Genomic DNA, 21,988 nt, shown 5'->3' with positions numbered 1-21,988 from the left:
GAGGATGATTGGGTGCTCTTACTTTTGAGAAGGCACGCCTAAGAAAGTAACAAGGGAAAGGAGAGGCTTTTTCCAAAGCTTAGTATGCGATACTACGGCCCTTTCCAGATTACTGAAAAGATAAATGAAGTCTCCTTCCGACTGAAACTGCCAGATACTTGGAGGATTCACAATGCATTTCATGTGAATCTCTTGAAACCTTTTAAAGGTGATGTGCCTGATGATGGGGAGCCTGATGAGCAACCCGAAGTGGAAGAAAACGAGGAGATCCTTGCTCCTGAACAGATTTTGGCACATAAGGATACGAAGAATAAGGGTAAAGTCCGAAGGCGGTTCTTGGTTAAGTTCAAGAATTATCCTGCACTTGATGCGAAGTGGATGGAGGAGGAGGACCTTGCAGATACTCCTCGGATTGTGAAACTTTACCTCGATGTTTTGGTTTAGCATAGTCTACTCCAAATGGAACCCAGAATTCAGCTTGGCCGAAGATCTGGTGCAGTGGGATGCACAAGAGGGGAGTTACTCCGCTCCTTTGTCAACAGATGCCTCGATTTTGATACTAAAGTCACTAATGTCTCTTTGAGCTTCAGGGATACTGAGAGCTGACAGTATTCTGCTGGATGACTTTTTGAAATGGAATTCCTGATTATGATACTGATTTGTTCTTGCCTTCTTGTGAGTGCAGGAACTGATAGCCGAAATGACTGCAGCATTTTGGTCTACTTGATCTCGAATAGACATGGTTGCAATAGGGGTTAGTCAATCGGACATCGATGAGGTGCCGATTGGACCTAGATGTGATTGCTAGCTACATTGCCGATAAATCATGGTCTAAGATCCGAATGAATGTTGAATGTCATGTGATGTCCTGTGATGTCTGGTGATGTCCTGTGATGTCGTGTGATGTGACTGTCGATTTTGTACATGTGCTAGATGTGTGTTCCTAGTACGTAGGTACTAATAGTCAGTGTCTGCTAAGACGGTTTATGGCTTTTGTCGGTTTTGCAGGCGTAATCGCGGTCGATTACAATGCTTTCAAGAGGGGGGTATGTCACAAAGTGATGACGTGGCAGACAGCAGAAACCCTAATTTCTGCCAAAAACCCTAAAATTCCTGCAAACCCTAATTTTTGCCAGAAACCCTAAATTCCGGAAATTGCGGAGGCGGATTTTTTTTTTATTTTATTTTTTTTTGGAAAATGATGAGCGACGCGAATTTTGCTTTTGCTTTTTTTTTATAAAAAAAAAGAGAAAAGACTCTCTAAGAGAGAGAGAGAGAACTGATGCTTTTGATTTTTAAAGCTTTTGGGGCTCTACTTTTGGGCATCCCTTGTAACCTTTAAATTAGTGGTGAGGGCCTCACTTCTCAGAGCATCTGGATGCAGAGTCTGAGAGTGAAACCCTAACCGCTCTCTTGTACTTTGATGATTGATTAATACAAAAAGAAATACCGAAAGGGGCGCCAGTCTTTGGGGCCAATATCTCTAGGCACGGAACTCCGCCGGGCCAGTGCAAATCTATTGTGATCTGTGAATTGTTTTGAAGTGGTTATTTGGTGCTGTCGCGGTTGATTCTTGACTTGGAGTGTCGAAGTCTGTTACAATCTTTCTAAGGGTGGAAAGATGACGAGAACTGCAACCGTGCCGCCAATGTTCTCCCAAATAGCCTTCCAAAACAAACTCATGAATCGGGGATCTCTGTTAGAGATTATTGTCTCAGGCATGCCATGTAATCTGAATATCTGGGCAATGAACACTCTCGCTAAATGATCCGGCTTGCCTGTTTTCTTCACTCGAAGACCGTAAAATCGGCTCCGAGTAGGTAATGTCGCCACTAAGTAAGAGCATGGATAACCGCCAAAAGCTCTTTCTCATAAATCTGTGCTGTCAATTCCGGCCTTGAAAACAATCGGCTCTCATAGGCAATGACATGGCCTTCTTGCATTAAGACCACACCCAGACTACGAGCACAAGCATCTCAATATACTTCGAATGACTTTTGCAAATGCGGCAAAGTCAAAACTGGTCATGTAGTCTTTCAAAGTCTTAAAGACAGTCACCTCTGTGGGTCCCTACGAGAAAGGGACTCCTTTCTGTGTCAGAATGTGCAAAGGGGAAGCGACCTCTGCAAACTTTCGAATAAACCGCCGGTAGTAAGAACATAAGCCCAAGAAGCTTCTAACTTCATGAACATTCTTCAAATCGGTCCAATCACGTATAGTGTCAATCTTGGCCGGGTCCATCTGTACTCCTGCTACTAAGACGATGTATCCCAGAAAGTGCATCTCCAGTAAGAAAAATTCACTCTTCTTGGCATTGATTACTAACTTGTGATCTCGCAATGCCTGAAAGACCTGTAGCAAATGGTGTCTATGTTCTACCTCATCCTTGGAGAAGACTGTAATGTCATCAAAGAAAGTGCCAACAAAAGATCTGTACTCTCTGAAAATCCAATCCATCATTCGGTTGAAAGTCGTTGGAGCATTGGTAAGACCAAAAGGCATCACCAAAAATTCATATAAGCCAAAGCTCGTCCGAAAAGCTGTCTTGTAGACATCTCCCAACGCGATTCGGATCTGATGATATCCGCTTTTCAAATCGATCCTGAACAAGAGGATCCCTCTAATCGGTCAAGAATATCATCGATCCTCGAAATCGGAAATCTGTTCTTGATTGTGATTTTATTGAGAACTCTTTAATCAATGCACATTCTCCACGATTCGTCTTTCTTTAAAACCAACAACACCGGAGAGCAGTAGGGTGAAGTACTCGGGTGGATAAGACCCTTTTCGAAGAGGTCTTTCACTTAGTTCATAATCTCTTCATTCTGGGCTCGGCTCACACGGTAAGGTGGCTGGTTCGGTGGTGTGCTTCCAGGTATCAGATCAATGGTATGATCCTCAGGACGAGATGGTGGCACCTCGCCTGGCAAGCCCTCAGAAAAGCAATCGGCATGAGTGTGGAGAAAATCTTGGCGTTCTTCATCAAGTTCAGACATATTCGTTTTGTGTTCATCATTTAACTCGTTCAAATAGATCAAGTAAACAAACAGACTGGATTTAATTAATTTGGAAACGGCCAAAGCCGATACAATAGGGACAAACTCGCCCTTCAGTTTCACATCAAGTACAATTTTTCTGCCCTTTTCATTTGTCAAAGTCGCTTTCTTCGCCCGATAATCGACCATGGCGTTGTTCTTATGGTACCAAGGGACTCCAAGGAGGACGTCTCAACCTTCCAAGGACATTATGTAAAAGTCCTCGTGCCCCAAATACCCCTAACAATGCAACCGAAGTACAAGTGTAATGGCTGTCCTATCCGGGTGCCGCTAGAACTATCTCTGTTGGTAGTCCCATCCGAACAGGTATAAACTCGAGCCGCGCCACTAATTCAGGTGAAATGAAGTTGGCCTTGGCTCCTCCCTCAAAGATAATCAGGGGTTCTTGATCTTTCACTTTGCCCCAAGCTCGGCAAAGTTCTGAACTTTCATCAATCATGCTTGGGTCAGTACCCATGCAATCTAGAACCAATCCTACTTTCATCTTGCCTTTTCTGCCATGTTCCTCAGCTGCTCTCGAACTCCCTCGCCTATCTTCATTCTGTTCTTGTGCCTTTTTAGGGCACTTCGCGGAGACATGCCCATGTTCCTCGCATCCAAAACACTTCCCCTATTTGATGTAACTGGCGCTCTCGGGTCGTGTATCCTTGTCTTTCTTTTCTTGGGAACTCTTTCTACTTTCATTGTTAGAAGCCTGTTGGGTTCTCTGAGTCAAGATCTCATCAGTGGGGTAAGTCAAATTTCCCGAATGTATCGCAAAACCCCGTTTCGTATGACCCATCAATTCTTGAATAGAATTAGACTTTTGTTCCATGCAGTAGGCTAGGATCACTGTAGGAAGTCCGCAACAAAACCGCTCAATCAGTTCCTTAAACGAGACCTCCTTAAATCAAGAGGTTGGTAGAAAAGAATTCCAAAATCTCTCGCAATAAGCGTCCAGAGAATCTCCCTTGGTCATCCGAAGATGATTCCAAGCGGTTCATATATCTCGTTTGTACTCCCGAGTCAGCCAAGAAGAAATAAAGAGCCTTTTGAATTTCAACCATTTAACTGGAGCTTCCTGACTCAGAAGAAGAGTGGACCACCATGTTCGAGCATTTCCCTTGAAGAAAGATGTAGCCCTCCGAATCTTCGAGTGCTTCGAGTAATGCCCTCCAGAGAAAGCTTTGTCAAATTGTTGAATAAAGGCCAAAGCCCTTGGAGCATCTCGAAATCCAAAAATAGAGTCAAACTTAATCGATTGTCCACCTTTGAATTCTTTTACTTTCTTGCTTTTATCTTCGAGGAAGTCATATTGGTTGGTTCTGTAAAAATGCTTCTTTTTTTCATAAAACATGTGATCATCGGAGTTTGAACTGTCTGAGGATGACGCCTCCATAGAACTGTCAGAAACTGGGCGAAATTTAGGCTTCTTTGCCTTTTTCTTGTCCTTTCCAAAGCTTTGCTTTTTGCTTCGCTTTTTGTCTTTTCTGTCTTCTTCGCTCGAGTCAGAAGAGCTAGAACAATTGTCACAAGAAGAAGAAGAAGAAGAACTGGGTAGTCCTTCAAATCGTACACGCTTCTTCTGATTTCTTGCCGATGCAAAAGAAGATTGACGACCCAAATAACCCGGGAAGTCAGTTCCTTTCTTGTGCTTTTTGGATTTGTTGTTTGCGCCCAAAAGCCGGTTGATCTGTGCCTGAACCAGCTCTTGTAATTCTTGCTCTATAAACATCCTCGGAGAAGGAGGTTTCTTGATTGCCGTTTTGATGGGAAGTTTTGTGGCTTTCTGCCATTGGGTGTGCACTTCTGCAATGGATTGTTGAGACAAAAAAATTGCAAATTTTGGATCCTTCGCAATTTTAATCATCTGCTTTGTTGCCTCGTCAACCAGCTGTCGACGTTCCATCTCTTCAATCTCAAACTCAGTAGGCCGAGGTGGGCCGTACTCTTCCTCTGTTTAATCATGAGAATCTTCTTCATGATCTCCTCCCACATCCGCAGATGCAGAAGAAGTCGATTAATTCTTGTTGGAATCATAAGTGCTGCGAGAAAAGGACCAAATTTCCCGGTAGAAGAGAAATCAACCACCCTCTGATACCACTGTAACAAACTTGGACACCTCAAGTCAAGATTCTACCGCGACACAACAGAGATTCACTTCAAAATAGTTCCGTGACCAGAGGTATTAGCCCCAAAGACTGGCGGCCCTTTCGGTATTTCTTTTTATATTAATCTGTGTTCAAAGTACAAGAGAGTAGGCAAGCGCTCACTCTCAAACTCTGAGTCCAGATGCTCTTAGAAGTGAGGCCTAGCCCACTTATTTATTGGTACAAGGGATGCCCAAAAGCAGAGCTCCAAAAGTATTAATTAATTAAAAAGTTCTCACTCAAAAGCAATTATCCCAAAAGCTGCTCATAAAAATCAGCCAACGTAATTTCCAGAATTCCGTACAGCGTACGAACTGCCACGTCATCAACGTAATTTGCGACGCAAATTCCGGGCTGCCACGTCAGCACTCTGTCAGCACAATCCTCGAGCGTCCGTACTGGCTGCCACATCAGCATGTATGGGCACTACCACGTCATCAGTTTGTGACAGCTAGTCTTTTCTTTGACGTACCCCCTTTCACCTTGCCCTGAAACCCACTGTCTTCTCCCTTCAACAAGGCAAGACCAGTGTTGGAAACTTTTTCCATAAGTTGAGTAAGGGTAGCCACTCTGTTCTTTGTACAATAATCTCGAAGCCCTCAGGCAGCCCACAACAATACTTCTCAATCTGCTCTGTCAATGGCACAAACTTGTAGGAGGTTACTGGGAGCAACGCTTTACAAAACCTCCGATTGTACTCCTGTAGGCTCTTGCAAGTAGCCACAGTGAGTTGGTGCCAATCCGTCATGACATCAGCTTCAAATTCATTTGGCAACCATGCAGATGCAAACATTTTCTTGAAGTATACCCATGTGGCCGGTGCCTGTCCTTGCATCAACAGTGTCATCCACCATGTGAGCGCATTGCCTTGCAAGAAAGTGGCAGCTTTCCTGACCTTAGAGGCGTCTGTAAAATTCCCTCCAGCATAAGCTGTATCACACTGCTGGAGGAAAGTAAGAGCCTTTGCTATATCCTAAAAGCCACTGAAAGTTTCAAATTTCACAGTTGCACCACCTTCTTTGCATGCTTTTGGCTTTTCCAATGCTCCCAAATTATCATAGGGACGCGTTTGCAACATGGGCACTCTAATAGGGATCATCGGCACCCCTTGGCCATTGACATTTTGCGTCAAAGGTGCCATATATGGCTGCTGTCCAAAAAAACCAGCCATGCCAAAATTGCCATGTGGCACCCCAAACTAGCCTCGATTGCTCTGAACGCCTTGTTGCATGCCGATATTTGTTAGGTGCAGCGGAATGAATGTTTGCGCTTTACTCAAGATGAGTGCTCCGAACTGTGCTCAAGGTTCCTTTTGTTCTTATGGAAGGTAGAGCCTTCCGTTCTTAATGAGAGAGTGCTATGATCACAAACAAAGTGAATGGACACTGTGCGTGAAAGTGTATGAGACTGAGAGATAGAGAGAAGAGAGATACGACACTAGAGATGTTGTAAAACCCTCCTCGGAAGGCCCCACTCTCGTCAGCGAGAATGGTCTACTATTGATTGCACAAACGGGTACAATGATGACTCATGTGACCGATGCAAGTCTAGGCTATGTCAACGATGACGACGGTGATAACGAAGTTGACCTAAGGGCTGAAATCTGCAATCTTTCTACTGCTGTCCAAAAACGCTATGGCTGAAAATCTGGGACTGTTTCGGGCTGCTGAAAAACGCTGTTTTGGCTGCGTTTTTGAAGGCTGAAAATGGGGATCTTTTGCAAGTGGCTAGGGCTGAATCTGTTGCTGTTCCTAAGGCTGAAAGTTGTTCCTAGGCTGAAAACGCTGCTGCAATTTCTTCACTTCAGGCTGAAAATGAAAACGCTGGCAACTTTGGGTAGCGCTAGCAAAAACGCTAGGCAAACTAGGAAGCTGGCGATGACTGCAAAACTGAAAAACGCCAAGGCTCGAAGGGCTGCTGATGAAGACCAAAAACGCTAGGCTGATGGGAGAGGAAAACGCCAAGGTTGGGAGTATTGCGGGTTCCTGCTGAGAAGATGCCTGTTGAGCGGGGAGCTCTTGCTGCCTCTTCTGCCATTTAGTGCTAACTTGGGTTTGCTTATATATCAACTTAGCAAAATTGCCCTACCTACTTTTGTTGGGAAGTCACTTAAAAATAATAAGTGAAAAATGCCAAAAATAGGTAAAATAGGCTAAATGCACTGGAAAAATCCCCTCACTAATTCTAATGGATTCTGATGGGAATGCTGATGATCATGTTGTGTGCAACCAGAGGATATGCATCTATACTAAGTGACTAGGCATGCACGGTCTACGAATAGACTCACAAAAGTGCCAGATCACTTCTAATCTAGACTGACTGGACTGACTGAACCCTGATCATGCTGTAGCTTGTCCACGGACACATAAGGCTGGATGTGTCACGTGACATCCCCTCCTTTTCAAAGTGAGGTACTGGTATCGAACTGTATGGCGTCGAGGGAGATCGCCAATAGCATCCGAAATCCTAGAAGAAACTCTTCGCCAGCCCACCATGATGTGTTGGTCGTGCGGTACTTAAACTTCATAAAGGTCTGCAACACTTGCTTCTTTGGGCCGCGCCGAGAGTAACAAAGTCTTCTGTGGCTCCTTCGATGCTTCATCTTCGTATAGAGTCGTGCTTCTTCCATCTTCAAGAATCTCCATGGCTGAAAATCCCTGAAACCATTTCCAACACAAAACCATGAACATACCTATTCCATGTAAAGTGAGTGGAAAAAATCTTGTCGTCCTAATAGAATGTGCATGCAATGTAGATGAGCAAAGAAACGGAGTGCAAACCCGTTCACCACACACACGCAAACAATGAGATTGAATCTTTCTCTTATGATTTGAAGCAATCAACTTGGCAATTCACAATGGAAATGCCCATGCTTGGTGCTCGTACTTTCATGTGCTCTTCCGAGTACTGTGTCATGCCAAGGAAGAGACACGGAATGTGACTTCCTTATATGCATACTTTTCAGCTTTTCATGAATAATCCGCATACATTCGTGCTCATTCATGAGTGAAACGTGCTCAACGTACAATGTGTCATGCCTAGAAAAAGGGATCACATAAAGACGTTGACTAAAATACAGGAAACGATCACGAATGAAACACTCAAACAATGCGTGCGTATGAATCATTCCAACACATAGTACTTCCTGTAAAGGTTCTTTGGACCTAGGTTAGAGAGCCAAGATCGCTTCTTCATGAGGGGGTTCTTTGGACCTCGACTCGAGAGCCAAGATCGATCCTTCGTGATTGATCAAATCTGCAACGAGGTTAGCTTTGCTAGAAAAAGTATCAACTAACACATTATCCGTGTGAACAATCACATCATCTTCATGCAACTCATCGTGCTTGTGAGAAATCACATCTTGATCATGCTCATCATTAACATCCAAATCATCATGCAAATCATTGTCATTCAAATCATCATGCTTCTCATAATCCTGCAAATCCTGTGTGTCATGCTTTGGAGAAGAAGAGACCGAGAGAGTCTCCGTCTCCTAAATCTCTTGCATCTGTGCCTGCACTTGAGACAAGAGTCGCAAGAACTCTTGCATGTGTCGGTCGCGCCGTTCTTGTCTTGCCTTTCTTTCGGCTTCTCTTTTTGCTTTGTCTTCTACGCGTCTGCGTTCCATTTCTGCTTTTCTTTCTTTGCATTTACGATCAAATTCTACCATTCTTTCTGCATTTCTTGCTTCGCGTTCTAAATTCTGTTTCAGAAACAATTGCTCCAAAACCTCCATAGGAATTAGTGCAATCTTTGTCGTAGATGGGGCAGGGGGAGGGTCGGAAAAACCTCTTGGTGGGGAAAATTCTTCTTCACCTCTCTCATGCTCATCACCTCCAAGCGAAGTATCCATTCCGCTTCGAGTGATGACCATTCTGAAGTTGTGGGTTCTTGTGGGTTCTTGTTGTCTTGGGTTCTTAAGTTCACGAGGAACTTTGATTCTTGGGGGTTTTGGGTTCTTAAGTCCACGAAGAACTTGGGTTCTTGGGGGTCTTGGTTCTTGAGGTTCTTGAGGTTTTCTTTCGCTTGCAAACCGTGTTTAAGAAGGATCTTCTCTTCACCCGAGTTCTGCTCTTTTCCGCAGGCACACCCCTTGGCGGCCTTGCGCTCACACCAAGGTTGCTTTTTCCCACCTCACATCGATTGGCCGGCCGTCAAGTGCACGGTCCGCTCTCAATGAGTGAAAAGAGACACAAGGGGAGGCTGGACAAGCCCTTCTTTCTTGGGATTCCTGTCACTCTTCAAAAAACACGATTAGGAATCGACACGCCCAAGAGAACTTGGGTTCGTGCGACCGCAACAAGCCAAAAAGAGAAAAAAAATCTTGTGATTCTTGTGGTTCTTTCCTTGAGTGATACAGAACACTGCCAAAGCTCTGATACCAATGTTAGGTGCAGCGGAATGAATGTTTGCGCTTTGCTCAAGATGAGTGCTCCGAACTGTGCTCAAGGTCCTTTTTGTTCTTATGGAAGGTAGAGCCTTCCGTTCTTAATGAGAGAGTGCTATGATCACAAACAAAGTGAATGGACATTGTGTGTGAAAGTGTATAAGACTGAGAGATAGAGAGAAGAGAGATACGACACCAGAGACGTTGTAAAACCCTCCTCCGAAGGCCCCACTCTCGTCAGCGAGAATGGTCTACTATTGATTGCACAAACGGGTACAATGATGACTCATGTGACCGATGCAAGTCTAGGCTATGTCGACGATGACGACGGTGATGACGAAGTCGACCTAAGGGCTAAAATCTGCAATCTTTCTACTGCTGTCCAAAAACGCTATGGCTGAAAATCTGGGACTGTTTCGGACTGCTGAAAAACGTTGTTTTGGCTGCGTTTTTGAAGGCTGAAAATGGGGATCTTCTGCAAGTGGCTAGGGCTGAATCTGTTGTTGTTCCTAAGGCTGAAAGCTGTTCCTAAGGCTGAAAACGCTGCTGCAATTTCTTCACTTCAGGCTGAAAATGAAAACGCTGGCAGCTTTGGGTAGCGCTAGCAAAAATGCTAGGCAAATTGGGAAGCTGGCGATGACTGCAAAGCTGAAAAACGCCAAGGCTCGAAGGGGTGCTGATGAAGACCAAAAACGCTAGGCTGATTGGAGAGGAAAACACCAAGGTTGGGGGTACTGCGGGTTCCTGTTGAGCGGGGAGCTCCTGCTGCCTCTTCTGCCATTTAGTGCTAACTTGGGTTTGCTTATATATCAACTTAGCAAAATTGCCCTACCTACTTTTGTTGGGAAGTCACTTAAAAATAATAAGTGAAAAATGCCAAAAATAGGTAAAATAGGCTAAATGCACTGAAAAAATCCCCTAACTGATTCTAATGGATTCTGAAGGGAATACTGATGATAATGTTATGGGCAACCAGAGGATATGCATCTATACCAAGTGACTGGGCATGCACGGTCTACAAATAGACTCACAAAAGTGCCAGATCACTTCTAATCTAGACTGACTAGACTAACTGAACTCTGATCATGATGTACCTTGTCCACGAACACATAGGGCTGGATGTGTCACGTGACAATATTACCATACATAGGGTTTTGCATCATGCCTTGCATACATTGTTCCTGGCATATATTGCTGGTTTCAAGGCGCATAATTAGCCATACTCTGGAACACAGATCCACCCCCGAAATACCTAGGATGTACCGTGGGTGGTGGAAAAAACTGATGCATTGCATGGAAACTGGTTCCCTGTCCATTTAATGCAACATGTGGACTTTGAAAGGTGGCGGGCTGAACTGGCAAAACCTGTGGAATTGGCATCCTAACCACCTGTTCATGGACAAAAGGAACCTGTCTTGGAGCCCCTAACTTCGCAACGTCCAAGTGCTCCCTATTCTGTTGGGACGCATAAAGTACATGGGCTTGTGCCTCATCGGGCTCTACTGGCTGCGTGAGTTGCCTTGTCTACTGTGGCACTGATGGCGCTTGCAAAAACTCCATAAAACCTTGGGTTCCGCACCAATCGAGAAAACACATTCACAACTGCAACCAACCAGTCCTAAACGCATTATCTTCAAGTTGCCCAATCATAAAGCCCTGCACTGGAGGAGCATTCACATCAACAAGAGGTGCAGACGGACATGGCCATGAACTCTCGCCAACCTCGAACAATGGAGGAATAGCATGTCTGTCCTGTGGAGAGGAACCCTCTTCCCTAGCGTCATTTGTCCTATCAACCATAGTGTAATTCTAAGTTCATGTACTCTATCTTCACCCAAAAACCAACCGAGGCTCACTTCTTGAGAAAAAAGCGATTCTATCCCGGCGAGGAACCATGAAACCGGCCCGTAGGGCGGTAGACTTTTGCTTTCACCCAATTCTTTAACTTCAAAAAAAACTTTACGACACACAGAAACTTCACAAATAAACCTCTGAGACTGGAATTCAACACTTCAAGACATTTCACGACTTGGTAGCTAGAGCGCTACGAAGCAGACAGCGACACCTCGTAGGCCCCAAAGACTGGCGCCCCTTTCGTTATTTCTTTATTCTTATTAAACTTGCAAAAAACCTCTAGACTTCTACAAGCTGTCCCACTTTTATTGGGCTGAAATTCCTTTACCCTGACCGGATTTCGGCAACATAACACAATAGAAGTCTCCACCGACAAAATCCCAAGTACACGGTGACTTTCCACGCACTTTAGAGCGCTTTACAAAACCTGGCGAAATTACAGCATGCTGAATTCTCTTTTTTGCGCTCCGATTCGCGTGCGGATCACCTCTGTGGATAGCCCTCGAGCTCTCGCATCTGTAGGGTCACTTGCCCCTTGAATTAGACGAAATTCCTTGCGGGAAATCTCTCGAAATTATCATATACAAGCACCCAATGCTTTCCCGAGGCTCCCCTCGCAAATAAACGATCCGAACGCTTCCACCTAACCCTCACCAAGCTGTCCATGGCTGTAATTGCAGGTTTTTGACCTAATTTTTGACCTAATTTTGCCAACATAACAAAACCTGTAGGTCAAAAGTACACATCAAGGACACTTTCCCTTGTGGTATAGAAGCTTTCCAATGAGTTGCAAGTCAATTTCAGCATGCTGTAATTCCCTGTTTTGTCACTGTCAGGTGCCCAAAGCCCTATTTAAGCATCCCACAGCTTTCCCGAGGCTTCCCTAGTGTTGTCTTGCAGTTTAGGTGCGAAACCCTACACCTGCAGAAAAACACAACAGGCTGTAATTTTCTGTTTTGGATCGTTTTGGGCGGAGCGAACACGTGTACGTGTGTGTCAAACGCTTCCGCACGCAATGGGACAATTCCCTATAAATCGGACGAGTTTTCACGCGAGAAAACTCTCCATTTTCGCATTCCTTTGCGATGGAGCTGTGCGTACCTGAAGGGGATTGGCAATTAGCTAATCTGGTTCCTGTACAAAAGGCTCTTGCCTTTGCAAACACGCATAAAACCCCCAAAACTGTACATGGTCATCTGAGAAGCCCAACTAGTGCGGCATTCCCATATGTGGAATCGTCGCACTACATAGAGCAAGGGAGAAGGCAAGCTTTCCATTAAAGCTAATCTGGTTCCTGTACAAAAGGCTCTTGCCTTTGCAAACACGAATAAAACCCCCAGAACTGTACATGGTCATCTGAGAAGCCCAACTAGTGCGGCATTCCCATATGTGCAAAGGGGAGAGAGAGATGCGCGAGAGCAAATCGTCGCGCTACATAGAGCAAGGAAGAAGGCAAGCTTTCCAAAGGGTCCCAAAAATTAAATAAAAATCATCGGGTAGAAACCAACAACTAAGGTTAGCAGTTGCCACGTCCTCGTGACATTCCAGGTCGTCCGTACAATTGCCATGTCATCGGTTTTAACGCAAGGCATTTTGTGTGTGTGTAACAAACTTGGACACTCCAAGTGCAGATTCTACCACAACACAGCACAGATTTACTTCAAAAACAATTCACGATTCACAATTGCTTCGACACGACCCGACGGAGTTCCGTGCCTAGAAATATTGGCCCCAAAGACTGGCGCCCCTTTCGGTAATTTTTTTGTATTAATCTGTGTTCAAAGTACAAGAGAGTGGGAGGGTTCTGACTCTCACACTCTACGTCCAGATGCTCTGAGTTGTGAGGGCCCTGCCCACTTATTTATAAGTTTACAAGGGATGCCCAAAAGTAGAGGCCCAAAAGCTGTCAATTTAAAAGCCACTTAAAATAAAGCAACCAATCCCAAAAGCTTCTCAATCTTCTTGCGTAGAATTCAGACCTGTTGACCAACTCGACAAATCGAGATATGCTTGAACTATAACAGGTGTATCTCTCTCCATCTCCACCTACATCTCTTCGTAATTGATTTAAATTAATAAGTGCATTGTCAGTATTGTGATACAGATTTTGATTACAGCATATAACCACTGCCCATGAGAATGGCCCACGTTCAGCAATATGAAGTTCCAAGGGCCAGACCAAGAGAAACAAGATCTTTGCCTCAAAGTTTCTTTAGCCTATATTAAATCTTCAGTTTCCAAGCAACAAGTTATGCAGCACCAGCTTTTAATACAGTTTTTAGCATATGTCAAAGTCTTTCTTTTATAGAGTCCAAACAAGGTGAATATGGCATAAAGATAATTTAGGCTTCAACAAACCTCATAAATGAGAACTTGGTAGGCAGTCAACCAAGTCAAAAGGACAGCATGGATAGAGAATGCCACATCACTGGCTGCCACTGGAATCAACTGCAAGCAACATAATGAACAAAAAAAGGACTTTTGCTTAATATATCTCTATAAACTCAGAAAGGTCTGAACTGTATGAAAACTTTGCATAAGACAGAGTCCAGACAATCAAGCAACACTCATGTGACATACCTATAGAACAAAGAAAATTAATTGTGTGCGCATTTAATTGAATCCGTTTTGCATACAAACATTTTAGCATGCAAACATGAATGACCTCCATGTGAGTGCATTCCAATAGGATGTGTTTTTGCATTCACACAGACACCCATATGCATCCAAGCATGAATAAAGTTCCTTGCAAGCACGTTTTAGCACCACATGCAAACATAAAAGCATACATGTTACCATGATGTGCAGTCGCTGATATGCACTACATATCATGCATTCATACACACAAGCACATTGAAGAACCACATACATGTACGTATTCATAATTGGAAAGTCACTGTGCCAATTGGAACTCCGGATTAGTTGTCTTACCTCTGAAAAACCATACTTCAAGTGATATTGGTACTGCACAACAGGGACGAAGTACATACACGCATTGTAGATCAAATACGATGAATGCTTGGTCAAATTCAGCACCACAAAATCAAAGTTCAAACCGACAACACTGTTGCAAGGCAAAACGAGAACAAATCATGCTCAGAATCAAGAGCACATGATCGTAATTAAGATCATGGGTCATATGCAGAATCCAAAAAAAAAAACATTTTTAAAAAAACGCAGGAGGACTGCTTGCCTTTTCCTTCGGAAGTTGAGAATGACTTGCGGGTAGAAGCTGCAGGACCAAGTGCCAAAAGCAAACCAGCCGAGCACTTGGTAGAGCACCTGCAAGGGGAAGGAGTTCCACTCAGCGCCCATCGTCGTTATAAGAGCAAGCATCCCAGTTCAATGAACTAAAGTTTATATTTAGTGAAAGTGAAAAAGTTTGAAATATAAAAGTTTATATTTAGTGACATAAATATGTCACACATTTTGAAAAAGGATTATTAGAGCAAATGTCGGCCTTGGTCTGGGCAAGTGGCGAGTGCGAGGAGCACCGAGTATGAAGCCATGAGGGGAGGCAAGTTCAGACACACAACAGCTGAGCAGTGCACATGCATGAGTGGTTGCGAGTTTTCTTTTGGCAACCACTCATGAGAACTAGAAAAGTACGCAACTGGTTGGCAACCAATTGTAAACCCAGTGCCCATGTGAATTGACTCTATAAGGCCATGAGGGGAGGCAAGTTCAAACACACAACAGCTAAGCAATGCACATGCGTGAAAACGAGCAAGTGCGAACCGCGACATGTCCGCAGCATAGGAGAAGAGACATTGTTTTTTTTTTTTATATGCTAAAGGCAGTAGGGAGTACCCAATCAAATCAAATAAAAAAATAGAAGAAATCAAAGCAGATACGGACAAGGGTGGAATAGGGACTTTGTCGAGCAATGCGGCAATCAACCAGAAGGGTGTGTGGGCGAGCTGGCAGACAGAGGAGCAAGGGCCGCACAGAAGACGGAGAGGCCTTTCGCCTCGCAAGCTTCCAGCTGAACCTCTGCGCACCTGGGGAGGAGGGGGGGCTGTAGATATTTTTTTAAATTTAATATTCAAGGCTTTGACATCCGAAGGCGGCTGTGTTTGTGGTCTACAGTAATTCACAGTACATCATACCTTTGCACGCCCGTGTTCGACTCTCCAATCACAATTTTTAGAGGGGCGACCATCTATTGAGGGGTATGAGTTGCTAAGGTAAGGAATCTTGGGACGAATGAATAAATAGAAGAACCTGCCACTAGTAGGGGGTGAATACCTAGGCATTAGTACCCAAAGGGGTGAAGGTCGTTCAAATTTCATTGTGAGACAAGTTTCCCTAATAGCCTTAAAAGTCTTACGACACAGAAAGAAATCAAAGCCTTTTAAAATGTTATTTTTCAAAGGTACATTCACTTTTTTGGCATGCTTGAAAAAAGCTTTAAAGGAACAAAGAATAAATCATTATGTTCATAGAAGCTTGCTTCCATGATGAGAGTCTTTTTGCCAATTGGTGAGTGAGTCTTTCCGAGCAATGAAAAAACCGAGCAAGTTTAATCTAAGATAGCTTCATTTAATAGTATGAAAATTCACTTTTGGCCTTGTTCTCATCCTCCAAACGGCTTTGCATCACTAGGGAGCCCTCGGCCAGCATCAATCTTTGTCTCTTCTCTAGTGTCAACTCCTTTTGGAGTTCCTTCATTTGTTCTTCATATATATCCTTCTCTGAAGCAGTGCTAGTTGAGGTAGTGGCTTTGACTCTGCCCGGAGATGCCCTTAGCCTCTGGATTGTTTGATCTTTCACTTTTATTTGATCTTTCAGCTCTATAACTTTGTCTTGTCTGGCCTCATGTTTTAGCTCCGCTTTTTCCTTATCATTCCTCAAAGTCTCCACTTCTTTGGACTCATCGGCAAGCTGGAGTATCAAGTTGTCTCTTTCTTTCTCCGCATCCGTCAGTGATTTGTTGATTTTCTTATACTCCTCATCTGCTCTTTGAAGCTTTTGGTTTGTTGCCTGACTCTGTCTTTCCAGCTCTTGGCATCTTTTTAGTGATGTGTCCATATCAACTTGCAGCTTGGCTTGCTTCTGTGTGTTCTCTTGGTCCTGCTTTTGCAGCGAGTCCACCTCAGCTTTGATTTGAACTTCATTTGCTTTTGAGAAAAATTATTAGTTTTTCAAAAAAAATAGAAAATTTCTTATGATATGAACCTATCTTTGTATAAGTTCTTTCATGGTGTTTATGTTAATTTTATTTTTTTTTGAATCAAACTAAACTTTAAGAGGGGACATGTGTATGCTTGAGTTGTCTCGTTTTTTTTTGGGCAGTGGTTGCTAATGAGAGATTTGTCCTTTTATATATTTGTTGATTACTTTATACTGTAATGATTGGGTAAAAATACATGGGGGTGTCCCCCGGGACCCCCCCCAAACATATGACAATATAAGTGCTCGCGCGTTCAATCTACTGATAATCTCCAAGTATTGAAAACTGGGTTGAGGAAAATACACTTAAAGGGATTAGTGTGGCCTTTTTTTGGCCTGCTAAAGGCCTTAGTGCACTATGGGCAAAGGTCATTCAAATATCTTTGAGAGACAAGTGTCCCTAAGGGATTCAAAAGTCTTATGAATAGAAAGCTAAAACTTTGGAATAGAAAGCTATTCTCCAAGGCACCTCAAATTTCTTTGAGAGACAACTGTCCGTAAGGGATTGAAAAGTCTTGTGAAAAATACTAGTAGAAGTTTTTAAATTTGCAAAATGTTCGAACTATTTTCTAGTATATTTTATCAGGTTTTTTCCCCTTCACCATCCTGTGCAACCGGCTAATCTCAATTTTCAATCGGCTTAAGCCTAAGCTCAGACACACCTTTCTCGAACACTAATATAGTGAGGTATTGATATACAATTCTCTCATTTGAGGATTTTGCAAAAATTACTTCACTAAATTGTTTAATTATTTTCTATGTTTATTTGAACGCATTATAATATTCTTTTGTTTTGATTTTTAATGTGTCTGTTTATACCTCGTGGAGGCCATGTCTCCCAATTAGGGATCTCTCCCTCCCTCCCTCTCTCTCTCTCTCTCTCTCTCTCTCTCTCTCTCTCTCTCTCGTCGTAGAGCAGAGGTAGGGACTCTTCATAAAGCATAGGTAAATAGAATCTCTTCTTCTTCTTCTCTCTCTCTCTCTCTCTGTCTCTCTCTCTCTCTCATGTGTCCTCCCTTGATATAGGCATAGTGGAGATGGCGTAGGAGGACTGCTCTGTAGGTGCAAGTTCATGAATGGTGGGGGAAGCTTAGGTACAAGATCGTAGGAAAGGCGAATTTGCAGGCTCATAGGGATGAGTCCAAAGGTAGGGAAGGACAACACATAGATGAAAAAAGGTTTTGCGATAGGAGCAGGAGGTGAGGACTAGGCAATGAGGGTAGTGGGAATCTTGACAACATCTTTCAATCAATGTATTTTATTTTAAGCGAGCTAGTAGGAGCCACTTTTTAGAAATAGCTAATACAATTTTATATTAAAACATAACAAAAATTCCATATGATTGTAAACACTTACTTAAACTTACTCTCCCTCGTTTCCCTTTACTTAGCACGCCTTCGTGCCTTATCACCTTGTTTTAACTAAGAACTAGTATGTGACCTGCACATTGTTGTGGCTAAGAAGAAGCAATCATGGCACTCTCCTCCCTCACCTTCCCCCAAAGGAAGCAACATGTACATATATATAGTAGTATGTGACCCATGCGTTGTTGTGGTCCTGAAGAAGTAACTGTGGCACTCTCCTTCTCACCTTATTCGAAGGTGGCAACATATATGTGTGTGTGTGTAAATACACACGCGCGTGCACATGCATGTCCGTGCGTTGACAACGGCCTAGCCATGATCTTAGAAGACGTTTCACACAATCAAATGCACTCTTGTCAAATCTGATAATGGGATTTCCACAAACCTACTCTCTTTACCATCTCTCTCTCTCTCTCTCTCTCTCTCTCCCCCCCCCCCCCCCCCATCCGTGACAAACTTGAACTACATCTGGAGTTGATATGTGGACGGATTAACTTTTCCATAAGCAAGCAAGTCCCTCTTATTTGTAGAAACATACTTAACCTTCGAGTTTTCCTTAGTCTCTCTCTCATGTACGCATCTCTCGTGTATGCGTGCGCAATTGTGCTACCCCCCTCCCTCACTGAGTTGTTGATTGTTGCGGTGACACGTGGAGGTGTCAATTTTTCAAGAACTTAAGAGTATAGGAGTGTCTCTTTAGAATAATTTTTTAAAATTTTAAAATAAAAAAATACACAAGTTGTTAAAATAATATCAATATTGGTCTTGACAAATTTTCCTTTTAAAAAATCCAAATATATCTTCAGAAGCCAAATTTGTATTGAAAAGCAAAATCCTCCTCAAATTTATCTTTTTTCTATGATTTACTCTAGTAGAGTAAAAAGTCTATGATTTACTCTAGTAGAAAGTCTTTTTTTTTTTAACAAAGTAAGTTTTTTTTTCATTGTCAAAAGGCTTTTCATTCATACAGTCTTACCCTTCACTTATATATATGTGTGTGTGTGTATGTATGTATGTGTGTGTGTGTGTATATATATATATATATATATATATATATATATATATATATATATATATTATATGTATGGAAATATTTAAAGAGATAGAGAGAGAGTTTTTGCAGAGTGTGGTTTTGGTGGAACGGCCTATCTTTCAAGGTTGTTGTCATCCTCTCTCCATTTAGCTTACCATGGAATTTTACTATCTTTAAGAGAGGCTTTTCTTGTCGTTTTTGGTTCTTTTCATTTGCACATGTAGCTAGTTGTACTTGGTTCTTACAGTTCCAATTTGTTGCTTTAGTTCTCTCAAATTCATCATCATCTGGGCATTCTCAGAGATTTTTCAAGTAATACGAATAAAAGCCTCTTTTGAGAGAGAGAGAGAGAGAGAGAGAGAGAGAGAGAGAGACCAATTACAAATTCCTTTTTATTGCCAACATGTAGTAGATTGGTTATCCAAATTCCCTTCTAAGGAACAGATTCAGAGTCCTAGATCTATTGGAGGTAGAACTAATCTTCTTCTTCTTCTCCATCCTCTCTCTCTCTCTCTGTGTGTTTCTTTTCATTGATCAATGGCTCTATATCGTTGGATCTCTTTCTCTCTCTCTCTCTCTCTCTCTATATATATATATATATATATACACACACACACACACACACACATAAATGGCTAACCATGGAATTTTACTATCTTTAAGAGAGGTTTTTTTTGTAGTTTTGGTTCTTTTCATTTGCACATGTAGCTAGTTGTACTTGGTTTTTACAGTTCCAATTTATTGCTTTAGTTCTCTCAAATTCATCATCATCTTGACATTCTTAGAAATTTTTGGCTTGCCCAAAGGGCAAAGGCTATAGCGATGCAATGTCTTTTTGCTTACTAAAATAGAAAAAGTAATTGAGTTGTATTTTTACGCATTTTTTTTGCTAAACCAAAAATGTTGATTGGTTGATTAGATAGTGAATACTCATTTAAATGAAAAGTGTGTAACTCTAATGATGAGTGCTCTAGTGAGCACTCATGAGAAAGTTAGGAGTGACACTGAGTGGATGACAATGCCATGTTTTCTCTCAAAAGATATTCAGATAATATTTTTTTCAAGATTATATTATTGAATGTGCTAAAAATTGAAGTCTGGCTCCTCTTTTTTCGTGCACCCTCCATGAAGACTCATGAGCTGTCCGGTTTGTAAAAAATTAAAAGGTTTTAGAGAGTAAAATCTTTATAATAAGAGTGCGATTCTCTCGCACTCTCTCGTTTTTAGCTAAGTTAGTGGGCAGTGGAAGAAAATGATGCAGCCCCTCGTAATCTGGGTCGAGAGACATGGAGAGTTGGCACACCGCACTGTGGCATTTGCTTGGGGGAAGGTTCGTATGTGTGTACACACACAGCGTTGCAGATCGGGGCCCGACAAGGAGGTGTGGAACGTGCAACCTGCCGTTTTCTGCTCATCATCTGTAAAGGAAACATGTGGATTTTGCTCATATGCAGCACTCCAGTTTGGCTTTCTTTCGTTTGATGGAGCTCTCTTAAAGTCAAAATCTTGTAAACCAAGAGCAGGACACGCAGCGAGCGGTGATTGCATATGCCTGCACATACCACAACGCCCCTTGGTGTAGAGATGAGCTCAAGAAGCACCAGCTTCACTTCACAAAGGTCCTCTTTCCCAACCGTGAGAGCGCCTCTGGCGTTCATAACCTGGTCTTGGCCGTGGCCAAGGACGCCAATGTACACGAGGATGGCACCTCTGACGTCATTCTATATGTGGCCTTTCCCGGCACTCAAACCTTTGCAGATTTGCTCCTTGACCTTGACATCAATCACAATCGCCTGAGCAACTACATGGGCTTCCTCAAGGGTGGAGTGCCTGGACAATACCATGGCGGCTTCATTCAGAGACTGGAAGAAATCCTCCCTTCCATGTTGCCTCTCTGCAAATTTATACGGGAGCAGTAGATTAACCGTCTCATCTTTTGCGGCCACAGCCTTGGAGGCGCATTAGCCCATCTAGCCCTCATCAAGTTCGTGGTCACAACCTCTAGCATCACATGGCTGGAGGATTTTTTGAGTGAGTGCCCCATGTCCATCGCATTTGGGTCCCCTCATTTCTGCGATGCGGAGGCTGTGCAGGACTTCATTAACCTGCATCAAGGGTTTTGAAGGCAGATGTTCACATTCATTAATGAAAGAGACCCTGTCCCTCATCTATTAGAGGACCTTGGGGCTACGAAATGGGCACTCTATGATCTGATAGTCGGAAGAATCTGCTGTAGCTTAGGCCAGTGCTTGCTGGGTGTTGGGACATCGGTCATAGAAGATACAGGCAGCACAGGGTTCTGGAATTCAGGATTTTCTTTATGTGCCTGCTGCCGTGCTCTCTATTATACGACTGCCCTTTCTATGGATCCCAGAAATGCCCCAAAGTATGTTTGGGCTGGCCTTACGGCTAGTTGGCTAGACCAAAGCCGCCCTGATCTACCCCTTACCTATTACAATGAGCAGCCACCTGTTGCGCACCCTGCTCTTGAGTTATCATCATGTCTTTGCACATGCGAAAAGAGAGAGAGAGAGAGAGAGAGAGAGAGAGAGGGTGAAATCAATCAAGAGAAAAACTTTTGAGAGCTTGTTATCCAAGGAGGACGATGATGAGTTGAATGGGCGGAAGAAATGGTATGGGGGTTGTCTTCTAGCATAAAAGTTCGAGAAGGGGCCAGGAATGCTTACTAGCTTCAATGGTTCGATCTCTCAGCAAGTTGTCAGAGGTTCGCTTCCTCCCGAAGAGCTTAAGAAAGGACTGTTTTGGTCGAGGCCTAGCAATCCTGAGCATGCTAGCTTCTCGGGCACATTGGAGCCTCCCAGTACTGTTGGCCAATCAAAGGCACTTTTGAAGGAAAACTTGTGATGGTGCTGATGGCAAGAATTTTCAGCAGGTCGCTTCTTTTTTGGAGTGGTAAGTGCCCATGTTTGGGTTGTCCTAGGTCATTCAGCACATACGAAGCTCTACGGATGGCAAGGAAAAGTATGATGCTT

The 21,988-nt window shown here is 43.2% G+C and overlaps 1 protein-coding gene across 2 annotated transcripts in view; it reads right to left on the bottom strand.

Moving 5' to 3' along the window:
* Window positions 1-14,778, bottom strand: part of LOC147439343 (cystinosin homolog) — a 125,988-nt gene extending 111,210 nt beyond the window's left edge. For both annotated transcript variants that reach the window (XM_086485192.1, XM_086485193.1), the window contains exons 1-3: window positions 14,620-14,778; window positions 14,358-14,490; window positions 13,785-13,874 (exon numbers count right to left, since the gene is read on the bottom strand). In XM_086485192.1, coding sequence (XP_086341318.1) covers window positions 13,785-13,874; window positions 14,358-14,490; window positions 14,620-14,762 — 366 coding nt within the window. In that variant the 5' untranslated portion in view covers window positions 14,763-14,778. The remainder of the gene's footprint in view (window positions 1-13,784; window positions 13,875-14,357; window positions 14,491-14,619) is intronic.
* Window positions 14,779-21,988: the final 7,210 nt, after the last annotated feature.

This window comes from Adiantum capillus-veneris, chromosome 16 (genome assembly GCF_014529385.1).
Source record: "Adiantum capillus-veneris isolate H3 chromosome 16, ASM1452938v2, whole genome shotgun sequence".
NCBI lineage: Eukaryota > Viridiplantae > Streptophyta > Polypodiopsida > Polypodiales > Pteridaceae > Adiantum > Adiantum capillus-veneris.
Note: the sequence above shows the minus strand (reverse complement) of the source record. Positions and strands in the feature narration are given on the sequence as shown.